Raw genomic sequence first — 20,229 nt, 5'->3', positions numbered from 1 at the left:
TAGGAAAAGCCTTGATAGCAAATTGATGAATGGATGGAGACCACCCCTCTTTTACTCAGACATGTTTCCAAAACTTGGCAAGCCCAACTCACCCTTGTGGTTTGCTGGGTTTCCTTTTGTGGTGCACACTGAATGTGACTGTGACTATGAAATCAGACTATCATAGAAGGTATGTTTAATTCAAACTGCTGAAGCCACCTTATTAAATGGAAGGTGCTTCTAGACACTAGGAGTAACCTCATTAGAAACTGTTCAAATCCCTACTGTCTCAAGAAAACATCTAAAAATTCCATTTATTAATCTTCCAAACTGCATCTTAAAAAACAATTAGAAGTCAAATACAGAATTTCAATCTTGTGATGATAAGGAACAGAAAATGACTCACAGTGAGTGTACAGCATTTGTTCTGTGGCTGTGTTTGGCTGTATTATTGCTTTCCTCTGGAGATCAGGAATGAGTATGGCAGTCTATATCCATATCCTTTGCTTGTAGTAGAGATGTCAGAAAAGGGCATGTATGCCCACTAAAAGCCTGGTAGATTCCAGGCTGAACAAACCTCAGCATTGCAGTTTCCTTTTGTAAAGATTTATGTATCCCTGCTCATTCTAGTATCCTAACTCAGTCCCTGTCCCAATGTTTGTAGATTTTTTCTGAGTGTGCAGATCCAAAGTCTCATTAGTTCTCTGTATGTTATCACTAACACTGTGTTTTCTTGCACCTAGTCTTTTTGTGCATTCTAGGTAAATATTTATCTTTTCCTCAATATGGGGCTAGTTTTCATTTCCTAGCAGGTATAGGCTCAGGGCTTTCTTTATTGTTTTCCTCTGTGGTTCTGGTTTATAGCTGAAATTTGAATTATACCCTTCTTAATTGTAATTCTCAGGTGGCATTCTTGTTACACTTTTCACTTTGAATAATGTTATTTAATGAGATTACTAGACTTCTCATCATCAAGAGCATTCACCTCTTGTACAAAGTGACTTCTTGGACAGGAGGAAACAGTCAAGTTGTACCAGGGGAAGTTTATATTGGACATTAGGAAGAATTTTTTCACAGAGGGGTTGGTCAAGCATTGGAAAAGGCTTGGAACCCCAGGGAAGGGGTGGAGTCCCCATCCCTGAAGGTATTTAAAAGGTGCAGACGTGGCACTAAGGGATTTATATAGTTTAATGATGGGACTTGGTAGGTCAGGTTGATGGTTGGACTTGATGGTCTTGAAGGTCTTTGCCAACTGAGATGGTTCTATGATTCTATGGTTCTCTTAATATTGACCAGTTCTTGGTTTTGTTATTACCAGATTTTATTTTCATGTGTTTACATTTCTGAACCAGAATCATTAGTGAAAGCACTGAATAGTCACAGGATGATTTCTGCAGAACACCAGTAACATCTCACTCCCCTCCCTTCTATCCTTCCCATTATTAGCTTGCAGTGTCTTAGAATAAATGCAGTTAGCCTCAGGGTCTTCATTTCTTTCTACATTTTTCTTTACGGATGTTATGTGCGTGTGTCAGTGGAAAAAATGATGATTCTGGTAGACCTGTTAGCCTTACCTCACTTGTTTTGACGCAGTTACTAAGTGAGTTTTGAAAGAAAGAAAAATAGAAAAAATGTTGGGAAATTGCAAATGGAGGAAAAAATCAAAAGGCTTTTATTGAAGATGTATCATGTAAGCATATAAAAAGATCACGGATTTTCTAGTCAAGGAAAATTATTTATTGATTTTAGTATACATCTAACATGATACTACATAAACAGGAAAAAAATAAATATACTAATGTCTTTTTTGACTGGGACTAGCCTAGAAGGTCTCTAGCTGCCCAGGTATTTTATGGATTTTAACTAGTTCTGCAGTTTACAAGTCATACTGTAGGTGATCTTAGGAAGAAAGATCATTTCTGGAATCTAATGTATGCTTTTCCCATAAATACATATAATCCAAAAGACCACCATTACTGAACAGATAGACATAGGAGTAATGAGATATACTTAGGCTATGTATAAAATCTACTCTTTCTTCACTACTTATTTGTAATAAGAATTGTTTAATATACTAACAACCCTTGTTTTAGCAGACTTTGCAAAGAGTAAGTTAATTTTTGGTAATCATAATCCCTTTCTGGATTGTTGCTAGCCTTTTCTGGTTATTATAGGGTCTCTACTTTGATCTTTTTAAAAATAGAATTCTTATTCATGATTTAAGATTTGGCTATTTATTCACTTTACCTGTGTCCCAGTTTTCTTATTTGGGTTTTAAATGGCCTTTATACAATTGATTACACTATTGAGGTTATCCTGTATTCCAGTACATGTACTTTAATACTTCCTCTCCAGTTACTTTATTATTTTTTATTATTATTTCAAAAGTCTGTCCTTTGGAAGTCAAAGGCCTAATCATAGATAAGTCTAAATTTCCCTTTCATCTCAGATAAATCAGTTCATGATTGCTGTATCAAAAGTTATGACTTTCTCTTTTATATGGACTGTCCTCCTTACCAAACCAGAGTCAAAAGTAGTATTACTCTTGTTGGGTCAGTGATTATATTGTGAAGAATTGCAGCTATCATCTCAGTCAAGAGGAACTGATCCTTGCCAGTTGCTCCTCGATCTCAGAAATCTGATTAATGACATAATGTTGATGATAATTATTTGAGTTGGTAATCTCAATTTGCCTCTGATGTAAGAACTGGTGATTTTTTGGTGACTTCAGGCTGATGCCACCTGCTACCCTTCTAATACTTTCTAGCTCTTTCCCCATCTTGGAATTTTGTACGCAAAAAACAGAATCAAATTATTATAATGTGTAAAATAGAGTAAGTCACCTTTCTGTTGTTACTGATATCTCTGTATTATGTTTACTTATCATTTCAGGAGTATGCTCTCTGAAAATGGTATGGAGCAGCATTTACTTAATGTAACATCAGTGTATAGAATTGTACTAAGGAAAAGAAGACAAGTTCTTTAAGAATAAACTGGTTTCATAGCCACCAAGTACGGTTTAGATTACTAAAGGAGCACTATAAAGATATATACGTATACTCTAATTTATGCAGTTGTTGACTGTGGTAATTAGAGCTCTCCTGTGCTAATTTAACAGAGATGAAGTACAGAAGGATCTTTGCAGGCTGTTATCAAAACCAGTAGGGAGAGCCGTGAGTCCACTGGAAAGAGCAAAGGACATAAATCTTTATGCACCTTCTGTGAACTACAGAGATGAGGCTTTCTTGTACTCTTTACAAACACAAAATAGGTGGAACAAAATGCAGTATGCTTGGCCTTGTAAAATCTAAGTCTGATTCAGCTGGAAAATAAAAAATGGTACAAGATCAGCTCTAGGCCTGAACTGACATAAATTTTTAATTAAATAACGTGATAAATATATCTAAACTCAGTAGGGTAAAGGTATGCTTAAATCCTTCACTAAAATGAAGGATGAAACTTGCCTGAACATTCAGGAATAACGTAAGGAGTCTTCAAAGGGCTTGGTGATTTTGTGCAGTCTATTTTGTTCAGGACAGCTGGCTTCTTAAATTTATGTTATATTAAAAAAAAAAAATCAGTATTGTTTTGAAAAGATGCACACATACAAAATCAAAAAAAAATCTAAGCTTTTTGATAATGTATGTAGAAAAAGTCTTTTAGTCAGATTGTATTCAGGATGTATATTTTAGTGAATAGGAATTGAATTTCAAGTTACTAATGAAATTTAAAATTTCACACAGCTCTGCTCCTGAAATTACTGCAGCCAGTGAGTTGTGATTATGTTCCTTGAGACTGATCTAATTTTTACACCTTCTTGGATTTGATGATTTGTACTTGGAAAATGATTCCAAAATGCTTTCACGTCATATGACAGTTGGATTTAACAGTGCATCAGACAGCATAAGGGAAGATTTGTTGTCTTCAAAGATATTAGCTTAACTTTTTTGGCTTCTATATTACCATTTGGCTGTGTTTATGCTGTGATGAGGTGCACATACTCTAACTAGGAGTGACATAATTGAGTGCAACAAATCTTCCAAATTTCCTTTGGCCCCTCAGTGGCCATGTTTCAGTGCTTTGTTCCAGAATGATGTATGCAAATATATTTCTGGTAGGTAACAGAGCTGCCATCCTCATTAATTCTGTTTATACCTAATCTAAATATCAAGAGCTGTGGAGTACTGGGGTGGTGCCACTGTACTGATATACCAGATTTCATTTTATTAGTCATCCATGTTAGCCCTTCAGGTTCAGAAATGTTGCAGCCTTAAACCTATTTCAATAGCTACTACTGTATCTTTCTTTTGGAAGTTCAAAACAAGCCTTCCTCTTTACTTCCAGTTGTTTGATTACAGTACATCTGATTTATTTGTCATCCTGTCTCTGAATCATCATCAGCAGTTAACTTTATGATAATATTACACCATAAATTCTCATGTGACTTTGTAGCTGTCATTGGAGCAAATAATCCCTTTGTATGGTGCCAGAGATAAAGTACAAAACCAGTAACATGGTGAATTGTATGGACCCCATCTCGGTAACACAGTGAAAGCATGCACCAGAACCTGTCCTCTTTCTATTTCTGCTGTAGCTTTTTAGCTCTCGTATCCCAGTCTTTTTGCACAGAAAATGAATCTGTCACCCTTGCATTCAGCCTCTGCTTTTTAATACTGCTCATAAAAGTGAAGCATGCTTCGTATTCATATACGCCTGCTTCCACATGTATTTTGCCTGAAAACAGTCCTTCAAGATACATTTGACTGTTTTATGGTTATGTGTTATTTATATTAAAGCTTCTGGCAAAAGTGTTTTTATTAATTTCTGTAAAAACACTAGAGTTTTTGGTATATGAAAAAATAACTGCAGGACCTTGTGCATAAAACTAAAATGGTTTACTTCTGATATAACAGAGAGCACGTTTCTGTTAATGGAATAAGTTAATGGCATTGTAAGTGTTATCAGCTTTGGAGTGCATTAATTTGTTACGTTTGAAATGTTTGAAAACTAGGTGATAGAGATGTTTTTAGAACAAATGTCCTTTTAAATCAAGCTAGAGTGGGGTTTTAAGGTAGAGTGGGGTTTTAAGTTTTAAGGTGGGGTTCTAAGGGTTTTAAGTGGGGTTTTAAGGTTTAATAGTGGAATTCCACAGAACTGTGGATATGGAGATATTTTAATATAGAATATAAACAGCATGTGAACCAACAGAACCAAGAATCTGCAGCATGCTGCAGATATCTAGCTCAAAAGTGCTCAGTTATTGGGATGACTTAAGAATGCATCTGAAGATTTAGAGAAGAAGCTATTCCCAGTGCTGGAGATCCAGTCTTCTGTATTGTAACTAGGAGTTTCTTGGTCATATAACTGTATTTCTTTCTGACTTACGCAGCCCTGTAAAGCATTTAAAAAGCACTGTGATCCTGGTTTGCTAAATTGCAATAGTAATACGGAAACTTCAAACCAGGTCATTAGCAGAAGAATATGAAAGAATGTGAAACTGGTTTGCTGGCTTTGTTCCAACTTTAACTCAATTATTCCAGCACTTGGCAAAACCACTGAAGAAAAGGGTTACATATTTCTCTGTCATGATAAAAAGAAACTACAAATCTGTTAGTAGAACATACATTTTTAGGTTAACAAAAGTCAGTTCTGGCTAGGTATCTCTGTGTGTTTGGTAGGTCCTATGGAAAGTACGTAGATTCAGTAGATGTCGGATGGGCATCATTGGCAGGTGCATAGCTACTATACGTCTGCTCAACCCTGATATATCAGCCATGGAAATGATTCCCAGTTTTATCTTGTTTTCTAAAATATTGACCAGACATAAAACTTTGGTCCAACCAGAATTACCAAATTTCAGAGTTGATGTTCTTTTTATTTTGCTGTATGAAGTCTGGTGACCTATTTAAGGGAAAAAAGGGGATTTGCATAAAATTGGAAGTGTTGTCATATTGTAGTGGGGTATGGGAGAAAAAAGAAACCCGTGTTTCTCCCACCTGGCTGCCATCCATGCAAGGCTAGGCAGATTGTTTTCACTATCCTTCAGTTCAACATGATTGTCCTCTGCCAGTAACTGTATACTACTGTAACAGCTTTCATATTAGTAGAGCTTCTTCTGATCTACTTCAGTGTAAATGTTATCAGTTTCTGACTTGGCTGTTTTGAGGTCCCGGTTCACTGAGCTGCTTCAGCATATACCTAGTCAGGGCTTATGTCCAATAAGAATCAGTAGATCCATTTAATATGAAGTAAAGAGGCCACCCACACTTCAAGATATATTTGAAAGCCCTTCCATTTCCAAGAGCTTTGCACCACAACTGTATTAAAGGTGCACAGTCAGATAAAATACTTGCAATGACCTCAATTATAGCAACAACTTATTGTCACTCAGTATAATGAGAAATAATTTAACTTAACTTAGCTGAGCAAATTATTTTTTCTGTATTAGTAGAGTTTTGCTTTAGGCTACTATGACAATTTCTAGTGTTCATTTTCATTTTCTTTTTTTTTCTTTTTTGATTGGAAAAAAAATGTATTTCAAGAATTGTATAGAATATGAAAATAAGATTAATTATTGTTTCAAGAAGGCTCCATAACTTTATTGACATAATTTGCAACTTTGCAATGTTTTCTTTTGTTTATGAATTTATTGATTTGTGTATCTGTAAATGTTTCTGTAGAAAGCATGCTTCGTATTTCTGTTTTTCTCTGCTTTATGAAGTTGGTTCACATCTTTTACCTCTTGTTGGAACATTTGTCCTGATCTGAGTTTGGATATTCAGTTTAATGTATGTTCTTTACTTTGTAGTCATAAGTGTAGTAAAATCAGTGATTATAAAAACAAAATTTTCAATGAAAAAGTAATGAATCAATTCTCTTTGGCAGAATAAATTATTTTATATATGTAACGACAAGTCTCCAGTGAAGAAATACGGAATTTCACCAACAGCTGAAATTTTGTAGCCATCCTTGAATTCAGATATGTAGCTTCAGGCACTGGATAGAAAGGAACGTATTATCAATATTTCAGAATTAAATAGTTCATGCTTTATGAAATGTTAAGCATGTACTGCACTGATTTTTGGTTTACTGATATAGAAAAAGGCAGTATTACTTGATATTAAGCATTTATGTTTTTTTATTCTTAGGACACTGGCACAACAATACTACTAAACTAGGCAATATTTAAATTACATTTGTATGCAAGTATTCAGCTTAAACTATTCAAACATCAAGACCAAAAATATAGTAAAATAGTAGTTAAAATGGAAATGTCCTTAAGAATTTAAGGATGGGAAAGATCTGTTTATTTAAAGTCCTTTGCATTAAAACTGTTTAGTCACTTTGAAAACTCATTAGTATTCACATAAATTGCTTGAGTTCCGTGTTATTAAGATGTTTTTATTTCTTTACCTTGCAGTGGCATTCTACATGTACAGTAAAATTACAACATAGGTCTCCCTGACTAATCATTGTATGAATAATTCCATCTAAATTCTAGAATATATTACTTCTATTAAATATGTACTGGTATTCCTGTTTATTAGACAGAGTGAATTGTATGTATACTTGCTGTAAAAATAAAAGGAGTAAAATTTCATGATTTGACTTGATTGTTGTTATTTATGAAAAAGCAATGTACAAATTTAAATATGCTTTTATTGTCAAGAAAGCAGTTTTTTTTTTAATTAGCATTTGGAAAATTATACTATATAACAATTTTGTTTTCTTGTACTTGCTGTAACTGACTGTAAATTTCTTTTTTCTAGGAATTTGTCAGGTAATATTTTTTCAAGCCTCATGAATGGACTTTTTTCTGAGCTGCTAGCTCTGAAAGCACTGTAAGTATGATTCTCTACATTCTGAAATAGTCAGGAAAAACATTGCAATAAATGTATCAATGTTGAATATGAATTAAGACAGGATTGTTCCCATGAATGCATTAGAAACATAAAAATATGTTTTGTTATCAATGTCTGTCTCAGTTAGTGTTGACAACTTGACCCTGTTCCTGACAAGTCCAGATTGGCCATCCTGAATGGCATTCCTGTTTTTTTTTTTTTTCCTTTATCATTCCTTTCCATGTTTGCCTTCACTACATCATCTAATAATTCTGAATGCAAGAAAACACTCATGTTAAATACTTTTTCTGGAATTATAATAATGGTTCCCAGTTATTTTAGTTATTTATATTAAATGCACCTCACTGAGATTTAAAATGTATATTGGGTGTTTCCATGGTTAAGTTTCTACTTAAAGGAGTTCTTTTTTTTTTTTTTTTTTTTTTTTTAGTAAGGAAATGTATGTTAAAGTATGACTTTCCACCATCTACTCAAATTTAATTCAGTAATCAGTGATATTGTTCTCTAACCCAAACTAAAATTTTTTCATAATGTCTTGGAAGCCATTAAAATGGGGACAATGTGTATTAATTAATCAGGATACCTTTGTAATTACTTATATGTCCATGTATAGTTGTCTTTAGAGTTAGATAATTTTCATCTAACAGATGTTGAAGTATGTTTTTGAGAAGTGTACGTACACCAGTTGTGATGTTTCTTTGCCTTTCTAGGCACTTCAACACTGATTCACTCATTTGTGACTGTAATCTAAAATGGGTCTTACAATGGGCCAGAAATGCTTCAGTCCGAATCGCAGAGGAAACAGTTTGTGCTTACCCTAGTGCTTTACAAGGACTGTCATTTCGTAACCTGAAGGAAAACCAGCTGATATGTGGTGAGCTGTACTCTCACTTAGTATTACAAATTGAAATGGAATAGAGAGAAAAGAGGTTTTTTTTTGTTGTTGTTGTTTTGTTTGTTTATTTGTTTAGGTGATGCAAAAAGTTAGTAACTGTGGTTTTCTTGTAGGGACAATAAATTCAGATATATTGCACAGAAAATGTAACTAATATTGAAAGAGAATGGAAAAATTACAGTTTTCTTATTTCATCCAGAACAATACATATATTTAGAGAACACCTTTGTCCAGATTCAAATCCTAAATGCATGTTGCTTAATATATAAACATCAATATATAATGGTAGCTATAAGTTGTATATTGCATGAACCTGAGGATTGCTACAGGGATTTAGAGAATGCTCCTTTCAGTTCCTTTCAGTTAAATCTCTGACATAAGTGTCATATATCATTTTTGTATCTTTCATTTTTATAAACCTGTACTATACACTTTATTCATCCCCAGGACATGGTACTAGGATTTTTACAGTGAGCTTTAGTTAGGCCAATTCTTTATGTGAATCACTTTCTGAGAAACGTTTTCCACCATAGCAAACATGATGGATATGGTATGAGGTAACAAACAAAGAAAAAAATGTATGAATGAGTAAAGAAAATGAATCTCTTGCCAAACACTGTATAGCAAAGAACAGACAAAAAACCAGAGATTTTAAAGGTACAGAGAAAATATCCTTGCCTGAGATTGTGCTGATGGATTCCATGATCAGAAATATGATTTGACAAATACTTCGTTAATCACAGAAACTTTGACTTTCTTGAATGACAGAAAATTGCTGCGTGGAGACTTTGCTAATGCCATACGGAAACAAAAGGGATGACACACTTTTATTCTGATAACCACAAGAGGAATTCTGTGTGTTGCTAACACATTTCTAGCAGAAGGGAGATCAGGGTTGACTAGAGTAATAACAAAAAATGTGGTTTTAACAACAACCAATGCTGACCTTTAGAAGTTGGGAGAGATGTTACAGGCTGTAGACCACAAATAGTCCAGCGGCTGAACTGTTAAGGAAGCACAGATACCTGCCTGGATCTTAAGGAATGTGCTCTTGTGAGGGAAAGGGAGAGAAGTTTCCAGTAGTCTGCATTAATGAACGTTTCAAAATCTCCAATCCCTCTCAAATATTAAGCTCTCACTTTACAGAGACCCAGCATGGGTATCTAAATAGAGATGCATTTCCCAGCAGGAAAACTCCTCCTCCTGAAAATGGTGGAATGATCAGAAGAATCAATTAAGGACTGTTAATTGGTATTTCCAGGTTGCCAATGAATTTGCCTGCAAATTTTACAGATGAAATGAAACTGAGAGCAGTTTCTCAGAATGTCATACTTGAAATCCAAATAGGACTCCCTTCCACACTTGATACAGAATTTGTAATACCCTTCTAGTTCTTACTGCTATTTATAATGTCCAGAACACTTGACAGGGTTTGTAATGACTGCCAATAACTTGACACTGCTTTTAATATCTGCAGAGAGCTTCCTGTTGATTATATGTGCTAAGCATTCCACTTGCTCTGTAGTGCCTGCCACATACTTCACGGTGTTCATATCTGTTGGGCAACTCATGGTGCCCGCAACATTTAGCAATTTCATTTTCAGTAACTTAATTTGAACTTAGGTGTAATGGAAGGCTGTCTGGCACTGAAATAATAACAACTATTGAGAATGTTTTTAGAGTAGTATGTGTTGAAATATGCATAAAGCTTCTTTTGATTAGCTCATCTTAAAGAAAATATTAAGAAGTAGTTTAAAAATTGAAGACTTCTGCCTGCTAACATCTTCCATACTGTCAGACAGTTGTATTTAGAGTTACTGTTCTTCCTTCTACGTGCTAGTTGAGGTCATGAGGTATCATTGTCACAAGATGAGAAAAGAACAGGAGAATGGAAGGGGGGGAAAAAATAGAAGGAAAATGGCAAAGATCTTCACAGGGTAGATAGGGAATGAACCAAAAAGTCAAAGTATGTGAAAGGGAATGGAGAGGAAACTAAATGGTAAAAGAAACCCTTTTACCTACAGCAGAGCATACAGTTTGCCACGAGCTTTTTACATTTATTTCACATTTTAATGGGACATGAAATCATCTTTCAAATTCTTTCCTGGCAAATCTTTCTCATGCATCTGATAACTTAAGGTAGCCAAAGAAGTCACCCATTCAGCAGTTAGAAAAGTGTTTTTGGGATTTTTATAAAAGTTAATCTAAGTAATGGCATAGTTTGGAATTCATAAGACTCTGCTTCCATATTTCATTAACAGCTTATAAGAGCTATTTAAATCATCTTTAACAAAAATCACCAGCTCTCAGAAATGTCCGGCTATAAAGCAATTTTTGACAGTATTGGAAATAAGGCTGAAAAGTAGTTTGATAAAAGATAGTTTTGCAGTCTTGTACTTAAATATGAGGGACTGCAGTGAATTCATAACAGTATAGACAGAGTATCTTTCTAAAAAATGATCGTGAAATTGGCTTCATGCAATGCCTTGTTACTGTTTCTCCATGACTCCAAATAAAACTCACTCAATCTACAGGAGGAAAATTACATTTTCCTGAATACAGTGCTGTAAATTCCACCTGAGGTCTGATATGTCTGCGATTTTCCCTTGTGGTCTTCATCACCAGAGGTTGATTCTGTAGGCTAAATTCTTCACTGAGTGAAGACTTGCATGAGTTTTTGTCTTAATAGGATTACAAAAGATAGCTCTTAACGAGAGTTTTTAATTATTTACATCGATGAATGAAATACTAGAGTTTAGTTTCTCGGTCTCAGAGCTATATTGATGCTATTGAGCTTCAAGCAGTAAAAGTTCATTTGTTCTGCAAATTACAATTGGCAAGTAATTCTGATGCAGCCTTTTTCTGTTAGAAAACATTGACTCATCAGAACACAGATGTTTGGAAAAGTGCTGACTTCCTGTCTCCCCCAATTAGATTTTATTTAAAGTTTAGAAAATAGATGACAAAATATTCGTAATCTTTAAATAAATGATTTGGCTGAAAATATTGTAAATATTTACTAAATTATACAAAAAATGTTGCAAAGGTCAAAGTATAAAACTCAGTGTTTTTCTGACATTTTTATAGTGCTTTAAGACATCGGCATTATTTACTTTCCACCAAAATGTATATATATATTTTAATTCTCCACAGAGAAATAAATGTTTCTCATACAGGTCTCCCATAAAAAACAAAAGTTCCTCCCCAGCTTTCCTGTAGGTCCTCTGTAAGTACTTTAAAGACTATACGGTCTCGCTAGAGCCTTCCCTTCTCCAGGCTGAACAACCGCAATTCCCTCAACCTGTCTGCACAGGAGAGGTGCTTCAGCGCTCTGATCATCTTCATGGCCCTCCTCTAGACTTACTCCAACAGGTCCACGTCTTTATTCTGGGGCCACGTCAGGCCCCAGAGCTGAATGCGGCACTCTGGGTATGGTCTCACGGAGTGGGGATGAGGGGGAGAATCACCCCTCTCAATCAGTGCATGTTCTTCATGTATCCTCCTCAGTCAAGACACTTCCAGAGTAAAGAAACAAATATAATTTCAAATGTTAAATAAATTTAGGGGAAAATATGGTGGTAACAGAACTTGGAAAGCACAGAGTAATGGCTAACATATTGCAGCTGAATCATTTTCCTTTCTTTTATTAACATGAATGGGACAGTGTATTGGTTTTATGTGGTGATGGTGGGGGGGTTCAGGAGTGGCCTCTCTGAGCAGAGACCAGCCCCATGTCAGATCAGAGTCAGCTCCAGCCAGTTCCAAAAGGGACCTGCTTCTGGCCCAAACTGAGCCAGTGTGTTGGGCCTCTGAGGTTGGGCCTCTGTGAGAGCAGATTTAAGAAAAGGGAAAAAAACCTGCTGTGCAACAGCAGCTGGGAGAGAAGAGTGAGAAACAGTTCTGCAGACACGAAAGTCAGTGAAGAAGTAGGGCTGGAGGTGCTCCAGGTGCCAGAGCAGAAGTTCCCCTGTGGCCTGTGGAGAGGCCTCTGGTGGAGTAGGCTGTCCCCCTGCAGCCCGTGGGTCCCACATGGAGCAGATCTCCACACTGGAGCTCGTGGAGGAGCCCCCAGTAGAGCAGGTGGATGTGGCCTGGAGGATTCTGTGGCCCATGGAGAGCCCCAGCAGGAGCAGAACCCAGACTGGAGCTGCAGCCCATGGAGAGAGGAGCCCACACAGAAGCAGGGGATCTGGGGGGAGCTGCCACCCGTGGGGGACCCATGTTGAAGCGGTTTGATTCTGATAGATGGACCACGTGGTAGAGATGCGTATTAGAGCAGTTCTTGAAGAGTTGCTGCCTGTGGGAAGCCCACGCAGGATCAGTTTGGGAGGGATGGCATCCCATGGGAGGGACCCCACACTGGAGCAGGGACAAAGAGCGACTGTGAATGAGTGGTGGAGACAAAGCTTTAGGCACTGACCCATTCCTCTGCACCACTCAGGTGGAAAAGGTAGAAGAAAGTGTATGGCAAGGGGGTGGGGGAAGGTGTGGTAACTTTTCTTTTTGTTTTGCACTGTTCTAATCTGCTAGTGCTAGACAATAAATTAATCTCCCTATGATGGGTCTGTATGCTGTTTTGCCCATGATGATGATTGGTGAGTGATCTCCCTGTCCTTATCTCAACCCTTGAGCCCTTTCCACCGTATGTGCATATTAAAAAGTGAGAGAGAAAGAACACATTTATATTCTTTATGTACTTTTCCTTCTTGTGTTCTTACAGATTTCTTGACCATTTTAAGACTTGATTTCTTACAAAGAAATTTCTAACATCTAATTTGTTTCTCTCACAATTAAATCTCAGCAGATCATTAAGGTGTATTTGTCTTGGGCCATATGCAGCTCCCTAGTATATTTTCATAAGTATTTGTTTGTTTGTTTGCTTTGTAATCTTGTGTAAAATATCAAAAAAAAAAAAGAAAAAAAAAGATTTGAGATATCTTAAATCAATTGCAGCAATGCAACTGGGTGAAAAGAAACCCTTTAGATACTTACTTTATACAGTACTTTCATTCATGAAGTTATTTTTTGTTTGTTTTCTTGACGTATTTTCATAAAATACAGTGCGGCTTTAACTGCTTTCTCAGCAGTGGTGAGAAACAGTGAAATACCAATGTCTTGTATCCTATGAATGTGGAAATGTCCTTAGAATTTTACCTGATGTGCTTGCACATCGTTTCCACTTCTCTAGCAAAGTGTGCTTCCACTGTGTAATAGGAAGAACTTTGAAAGAGACGTGTACTTTTAAAATGCCAAAAATAGAAACTGGAAAAATTTATCTCTGAATGAGTACTTTTTCAGCATTTGAATTTGAGCCTGAAATCAAGAGAATGCATTTAGCTTCATTCTACATCAGATTTAAGAACAGAATCTAGTATTTTACACCAGGGATATTGAGTGAAGAATGAGATTCAAAGTTGCTTTTTTCAGATGGTGGCAAAAAATGAATTATCTGTATTGCCACTGGAGTCTTAAACTAATTGTATGCATCTGCATGTAGATTATTTTTAAGTTTTCTTTCCTATGTGAAACATATTGCAATAGTAAATACTGGCTCAGAGTTAACGCGGTACCTTTTTTCTTCATTTATTTCTCTCAATGTTATCTGATATTTACTTGAACCTCGGAAAGGGCTTGAGATTGTTTCAACCACTTCTTTCTTCGTTTACAAGTCATTCTTAGTATATTAACATAATGTAAATATTGAACTGTGGGTTGTGGGTTTTTTTTCAGTATGTAGTAACTGACTAAATTCAAAATCTCAAGTACAAAGAATGATGGATTAATTATCCAGATTTAGATTCCAATCCTGGAGTTTCTTGGCAGCCTACAGATAGCCTGCTGCATTCGTGTGGAGCATCATTGTTTTCAAGAATATGCAGGATCAAGACTTCAGCTCCAATTCTGCAGGGAGTGCCTAATCATACGAACAGGTCTAGTGGTATTTAAATAGAAGTATGCGTATTAGTAACCTTTCACAGGATTATGTTTTGCAAGATATAGATAGCGATACAATTAGCTGTAGTTAAATCCTCTTACAATTCTTTCTATTTTACAGTGTTAGCAATCCAGGATTTCCTTTAATAACAAAATATGGATAGTAACAGATTCTCTATATATCAAATAATGTGACTGTAAGTTTTGGATCTTTCAAAGACTGATGTGGTAATTTTCTGTCTGAGCTAAGCAGACCATTTTAGATATCAAAGTTTTCAATGTATACTATTCGGTAGCATGAAACCAATAATACTCTAACCTTTTGGATCCAAACTGTAGATTTCTCATCTAAATGTGATCATTCTCAAACTGGGAAGAAAAAAAAAAAAAGGAGTATGGTACTCTACATTTAATATCAAACATTATTATCTATTTTCTTTAGTGATAATTTATAACACTGCTGCAAGGTTGGGTGCACAAAATTAATAATATAATAATATTTAAAAATACTAAATGAGAAATAATAGGAGTATTGAAGTAGTCATTTACATACATTTAAAGGATGAGATTTTACTACTGCATGTTTTCTTGCATCTGTACTCACACATGAAGATGTAGTTCCATACCTGAAATCTTACTGATTTAAATGCTGGAAATGTACCAAATTTGTTTTTCTTCCCATAGCTTACTCTTAAAGTATTTCATTGTTTTTTAATGTACAGTTGTGTCTGGTTTTCTACCTTTCCTTTGCCTGCTTTTACCCAAAAGCTTGCAAAAAGCTTTTTACTGAAAGGAAAATTTAGCTAACAGGTATTAAGTAAAATATTTGTGAAACAAAGCTTCACTGATCTTCAAAACTTATACCCATAGAGACTTGACTGGCCATCTCCAAAACCTAGTTTCTCCTGAGCAAAGTGGTGGTAAGACAGCTAGCCTTGGAGTAGCCTAGAAGATATATTTTTAATCTTAATGTGGCAACATCTGCATTTTTAAAAAAATAGGGTTAAACTTTACACTAGTAATTCATAGATAAAAAGATGTAAGCTTCTTTGCCAAACCTATGTTAATGTTGTCAGCACTTACTACATTTTGTTGTAATTAATCTTATCTGTTCTCATGAGGAAGTTCTGTATAAAGCCTCTGTCCTTGTATCCTATGTTATAATGATTTTTCACATTTTTATAGCGCTTTTCAATATACATCACTTTCTCTAATATATGTATAAAAATGCCTATACAAAGCTGCAGTTACTGGCACTGGCAACTGAGATGAGAGGAATTTGGAAAGGAAAACCTTTGTACAGTGACAGGGGCAAGTTCTTACTTCAACAGAACTGTCACTTGTTCTGCATCTTTTATGTTTCTTATATTTCCTTGTTGTCTGACATTCTTGCAACACAGAGTGTTACTCAGGCAGTCTGATGGACTCTGGGCAATTAGGGGCAAGCACTGCCACTCTTGGGACTTTCCTGCTGCTTCCGTGGTCTAAGCCTGTAGTAATGATGAGAAACTAAAGAGAAAGTGGCTAGTGGTGCTTAAGGTTTGAAAAGATGAGTGCTACCACTGCACTTCCCAGATAGATAATCAATATATTATGTAGAGCTAGGTGCTTTATTGTTGCCGCCACTCAGCCATTTTTTACTAACTGCAAGCTGTAACAAGCGTTCATAGCCATGAGCCTGCCAACTTGCTTGCCATGAGGACAGTTTGAATAATCGAAGTTAGCTTTCTAGCAATGGCTTCTGACTCTTGCCAGTGAAGGAATTTGTCTTGATGAATCTTCTAATACCATAGCTGTCAATATGTCATGGTCTTCAAGTTTTGGGATGTGGCAAACATTCAAATGTTTCAGCTTCTCTCCAGCTTCTTAAGTAGGCTTCTGGGACAAACTGAACAGAAGAAATTTAAAAGTGGCAGCAGATGTATTTGATAAGGAAGACACTAGTGATGAAAAAACTCTTTGCCCATTCTTTTAAAGTCTACTAGATAGGCCAATAGAAGATGTGGACTTCATTTTGCATGCATGCAGATATTTTTGATTAATTAGACTGTAAAATTGAATTTTCTATTGTGGAAAGTTTTCAGGTAGCTGTTGCCATTTTACAAATTAATGTTATATTTGGCATTTTCTATTAAATGTTATTAAATGGAACCTGCTACCAGACAAAAGATGTGGACCTGTTGGAGTAAGTCCAGAGGAGGGCCATGAAGATGATCAGAGCGCTGAAGCACCTCTCCTGTGAAGACAAGCTGAGGGAGCTGGCGTTGTTCAGCCTGGAGAAGAGAAGGCTCTGGGGAGACTGTATAGTGGTCTTCCAGTACTTACAGGGGGCCTACAGGAAAGCTGGGGAGGGACTTTTTACAAGGGCATGTAGTGATAGGACAAGGGGTAGTGGCTTTAAATTGAAATTTAAAGATTTAGAATTGTAGATTTAGAATAAATATAAGGAAGAAATTCTTCACTATCTGGGTGGCAAGGCACTTTTACAGGTTTCCCAGAGAAGCTCTGGATGCCCCATCCCTGGTGTTCAAGACCAGGTTGGATGGGGCTTTGGGCAGCCTGGTCTAGTGGAAGTTTGTCCCTGCCTATGGCAGAGGGGCCTGGTACTGGATGATTTTAAAGGCCCCTTCCAACCCAAACTATTCTATGATAACTGCACTGACTTTTAATCTTCTGTTCTGCCGGTATGAAGTATATTTATGAGGTGAACCAACACAGATAATTGAAAGACCTGTACCAGTGGACTGTGAGTCTGGACCATTGTACATAACTGAGGATGAATCCAGGGACTGCTACTTCTGTTCAGCTCCATGCAGCAGCATCTACATTCATATCAGTGCCTCCATCCACTGCTTCTGCTACGTGTGCTCAAGAGACAGGCACCCTTTCTCTCTTTTTCTCTCTCTGTTTTTTCTTGTTGACAGATTTACAGATATTCACAGGAGTCAGAAGTAAAATGTAGTTCAAAATCCATAACTGAAAGTAAAGCAGTATACCTGCCTGAAGTCTTTCTCTTAGGTTACTACCTTTTTTTTTTTTTAAATTATATTATAACATTTCAGTGTAGCACTTAGCGTTACAAAGTAAACTTAAAGCTATGATTTAATTGTGAGATACTGCAAAAAAAAAGCATCTATTTATGCTCCTGCCTGAAAAACATGTGATGGTGGAAGGGACTGATAAAATGGTGTGGAACACAAATAGAAGCTCTACTTTTTTTTTTTTTTCTTCAGTGAATAGTACCGGAATATAGTCCAAAACCTTCTTGTCCCAAGCCCAAAAGACTATCTCATATAGATGTGTTTAATACATCTTGGCATCTGTATTTTCTTAATATTATGTTAGAACTGGAGCCAGGCAAAGCTTTTATTAAAACTGGAGCCAGGCAAAGCTTTTATTAAAACTGAAGCTTGGCTCCAGTTTTCTATTTGTTCTTGACTTCCTTAGCATATGGGATGGTCTATGACCTTCCATGCCAAACCTTTTGTTATTCTCAGAAAATTCTGCAATACGGAAATTGGCATTGATGTATTGGCACCTCCCCTTCTTGGGAGAACTGGCCCACACAGCAATTTAGATCACTCTGTTTTCTTCAGGTCTGTTCAATAAATATCAACAGATGTAATTTGCTTTGTCAGCAATTCAATTTTTTAACTAATGTTTTTCAATTTATTATTCCTCATTTTCATCTGTCCTTTTATTGGACCTGTTCCTTTACTTTGTCTTCACTTCCAGCTTCTCCCCACTGTGCTTTCCATGCACATTTCTTTCCCACTGAGACTGTATACAAATATTAGAGCTCTAACTCACACTTTTGTCAGCAGGATGTGCCGCACTCTGTAGGCACGCTCAATTCAAATACAAAGCCCATTGGCAATACAATAAATCAAGTGATTAACAAGAAGCAAAATGCCAACTTCTGTTGTTTTTTTGTTGTTGTTACCATTGTTTTTTTGTTTGTTTTTCTGTCTAAAGCTTGTGGTGCACTGTAGCAAACTGAATTTTTTACTGAGATGCACAATTGTATATCCTTAGATGTACACACTGTAATACTGCACAGAGGCGGGGGCAACCTGGAGAGACCTGTGGATTTTCCTGTTTCTGAATGTATAAAAGCTGCCAATATGGACAAAACTAGTTAATGAGGGTTAGAAGCTTCTTATCTATACAGCGTTTAGCTGCCCAGGCTACTGTATATGCAGGAGAAAATGCAACAAACTAGGTAGGAGGTGGCTTCATTTTCTGTGCTCATGTCTCCAGCATCTTGTATTGATCATGTTGGACAATGACTAACCAACTTTCTGCAGTGTTGATGGAAATTTGTTGCATAGGTCAGCTTTTCTGCATACGTATTCATCCAGGAAACAGTAATGTCCATTCCTTATAAGTGCATACACTTTAAATGTAATCATATAGTATTTAAAATGTAACTAAACTATGGGTTAGAGATGCATTGTACATCTTCAATGTATTTGTACAACATACGTACAAACATTTGTCTTCCATATATCTTCAGATAGCAGTATTTCTTTCACATTCTTCTCCTTTCCATTTTTTAAAACAATGAACAGAAAAGGCCAACGTTAGAATGAAAATCAAACTATTTTTTAAAATATCAAGAAATGAAATGAATGGAAAAAAGCAGAAAATCTAAAATGTGCATCAGAAGTTGTTTTGTAAAGTTACTTAAGGCACAAACAGCAGAACATGTCCTCAGAGCTCCAGTGTACCTTGCTGTTACTCTGTTTTAGCTAATGGTTATTAAAACAATTTCTATTTTATTTTTCAACTTCATATACCTATTGGGACGCTGCATGCATTAAAATGTGCACAGATACACTCTCTGTGAGAAATGATATTCTGATTCAGTGGTATTTGTGCAACCTGATTCCTCCTCCATATATGCCCTCAGTATTCTAGTCTAGAGCTAATCTGAAATGCAAGATTCGATAGCAAAAGAACAGGGCCTTCAGTCAATAAAACCCTTTTCTGCTGAGAAATGAGAGATAAAGAAAAAGATGTAATTACTGTAATGACGGGTTAGACCTTTAGATTCATGCTGCAATCAGTGATTCCTGTGGTGCTCTGCTGCAATCATGGTTCAGAGCTGACTAGAGAGAAGACAGGTAAAGACTGTAAAACACTTCAGCAGCCCTTGATCTAAGTGCCCATAGGAGATTCACACCCCTTATTTGCAGATGGTATTTTTTACTCCAGACCTGAGGGCAGCAATGTGGATTATCTTGGAAGGAAGAAAGAAAGGAAGACCCCTTAAGTTAGTCCCTTCCATCCCAATAAAACTACAGTAAGCTGTAAATTATTTTTAATCTTATGAGACAGTTGTATTTGCCTTCATTTTTTATATATATATATATATATATATAGACAGAGAGAGAGAGAGAGAGAGAGCGCCTCAGAGTTTATATGTATTTATTTGGTCTTCAGTAATCACCTAATCAAAGAGAAAATTTCTCTTGCATAGAGATATGCTTGCCAGAGCAGTTATATTTCACATGCTGTCAAATCAATGCCAAAATCATTCCAAATACTCTCAGAATC

General features: G+C 36.2%; 1 protein-coding gene across 5 annotated transcripts in view; it reads left to right on the top strand.

Moving 5' to 3' along the window:
• The window catches only part of LOC121073016 (adhesion G protein-coupled receptor A3-like), a 279,022-nt gene that overhangs the window by 104,713 nt on the left and 154,080 nt on the right, over nucleotides 1-20,229 (top strand). For all 5 annotated transcript variants that reach the window (XM_040563482.1, XM_040563481.1, XM_040563483.1 and 2 more), the window contains exons 5-6: nucleotides 7,749-7,820; nucleotides 8,552-8,715. In XM_040563482.1, coding sequence (XP_040419416.1) covers nucleotides 7,749-7,820; nucleotides 8,552-8,715 — 236 coding nt within the window. The remainder of the gene's footprint in view (nucleotides 1-7,748; nucleotides 7,821-8,551; nucleotides 8,716-20,229) is intronic.

The sequence above is a fragment of the Cygnus olor genome, chromosome 7 (assembly GCF_009769625.2).
Source record: "Cygnus olor isolate bCygOlo1 chromosome 7, bCygOlo1.pri.v2, whole genome shotgun sequence".
Classification (NCBI taxonomy): Eukaryota; Metazoa; Chordata; class Aves; order Anseriformes; family Anatidae; genus Cygnus; species Cygnus olor.
The sequence above is the reverse complement of the archived record's forward strand: the minus strand, read 5'-3'. Positions and strand labels throughout refer to the sequence as shown.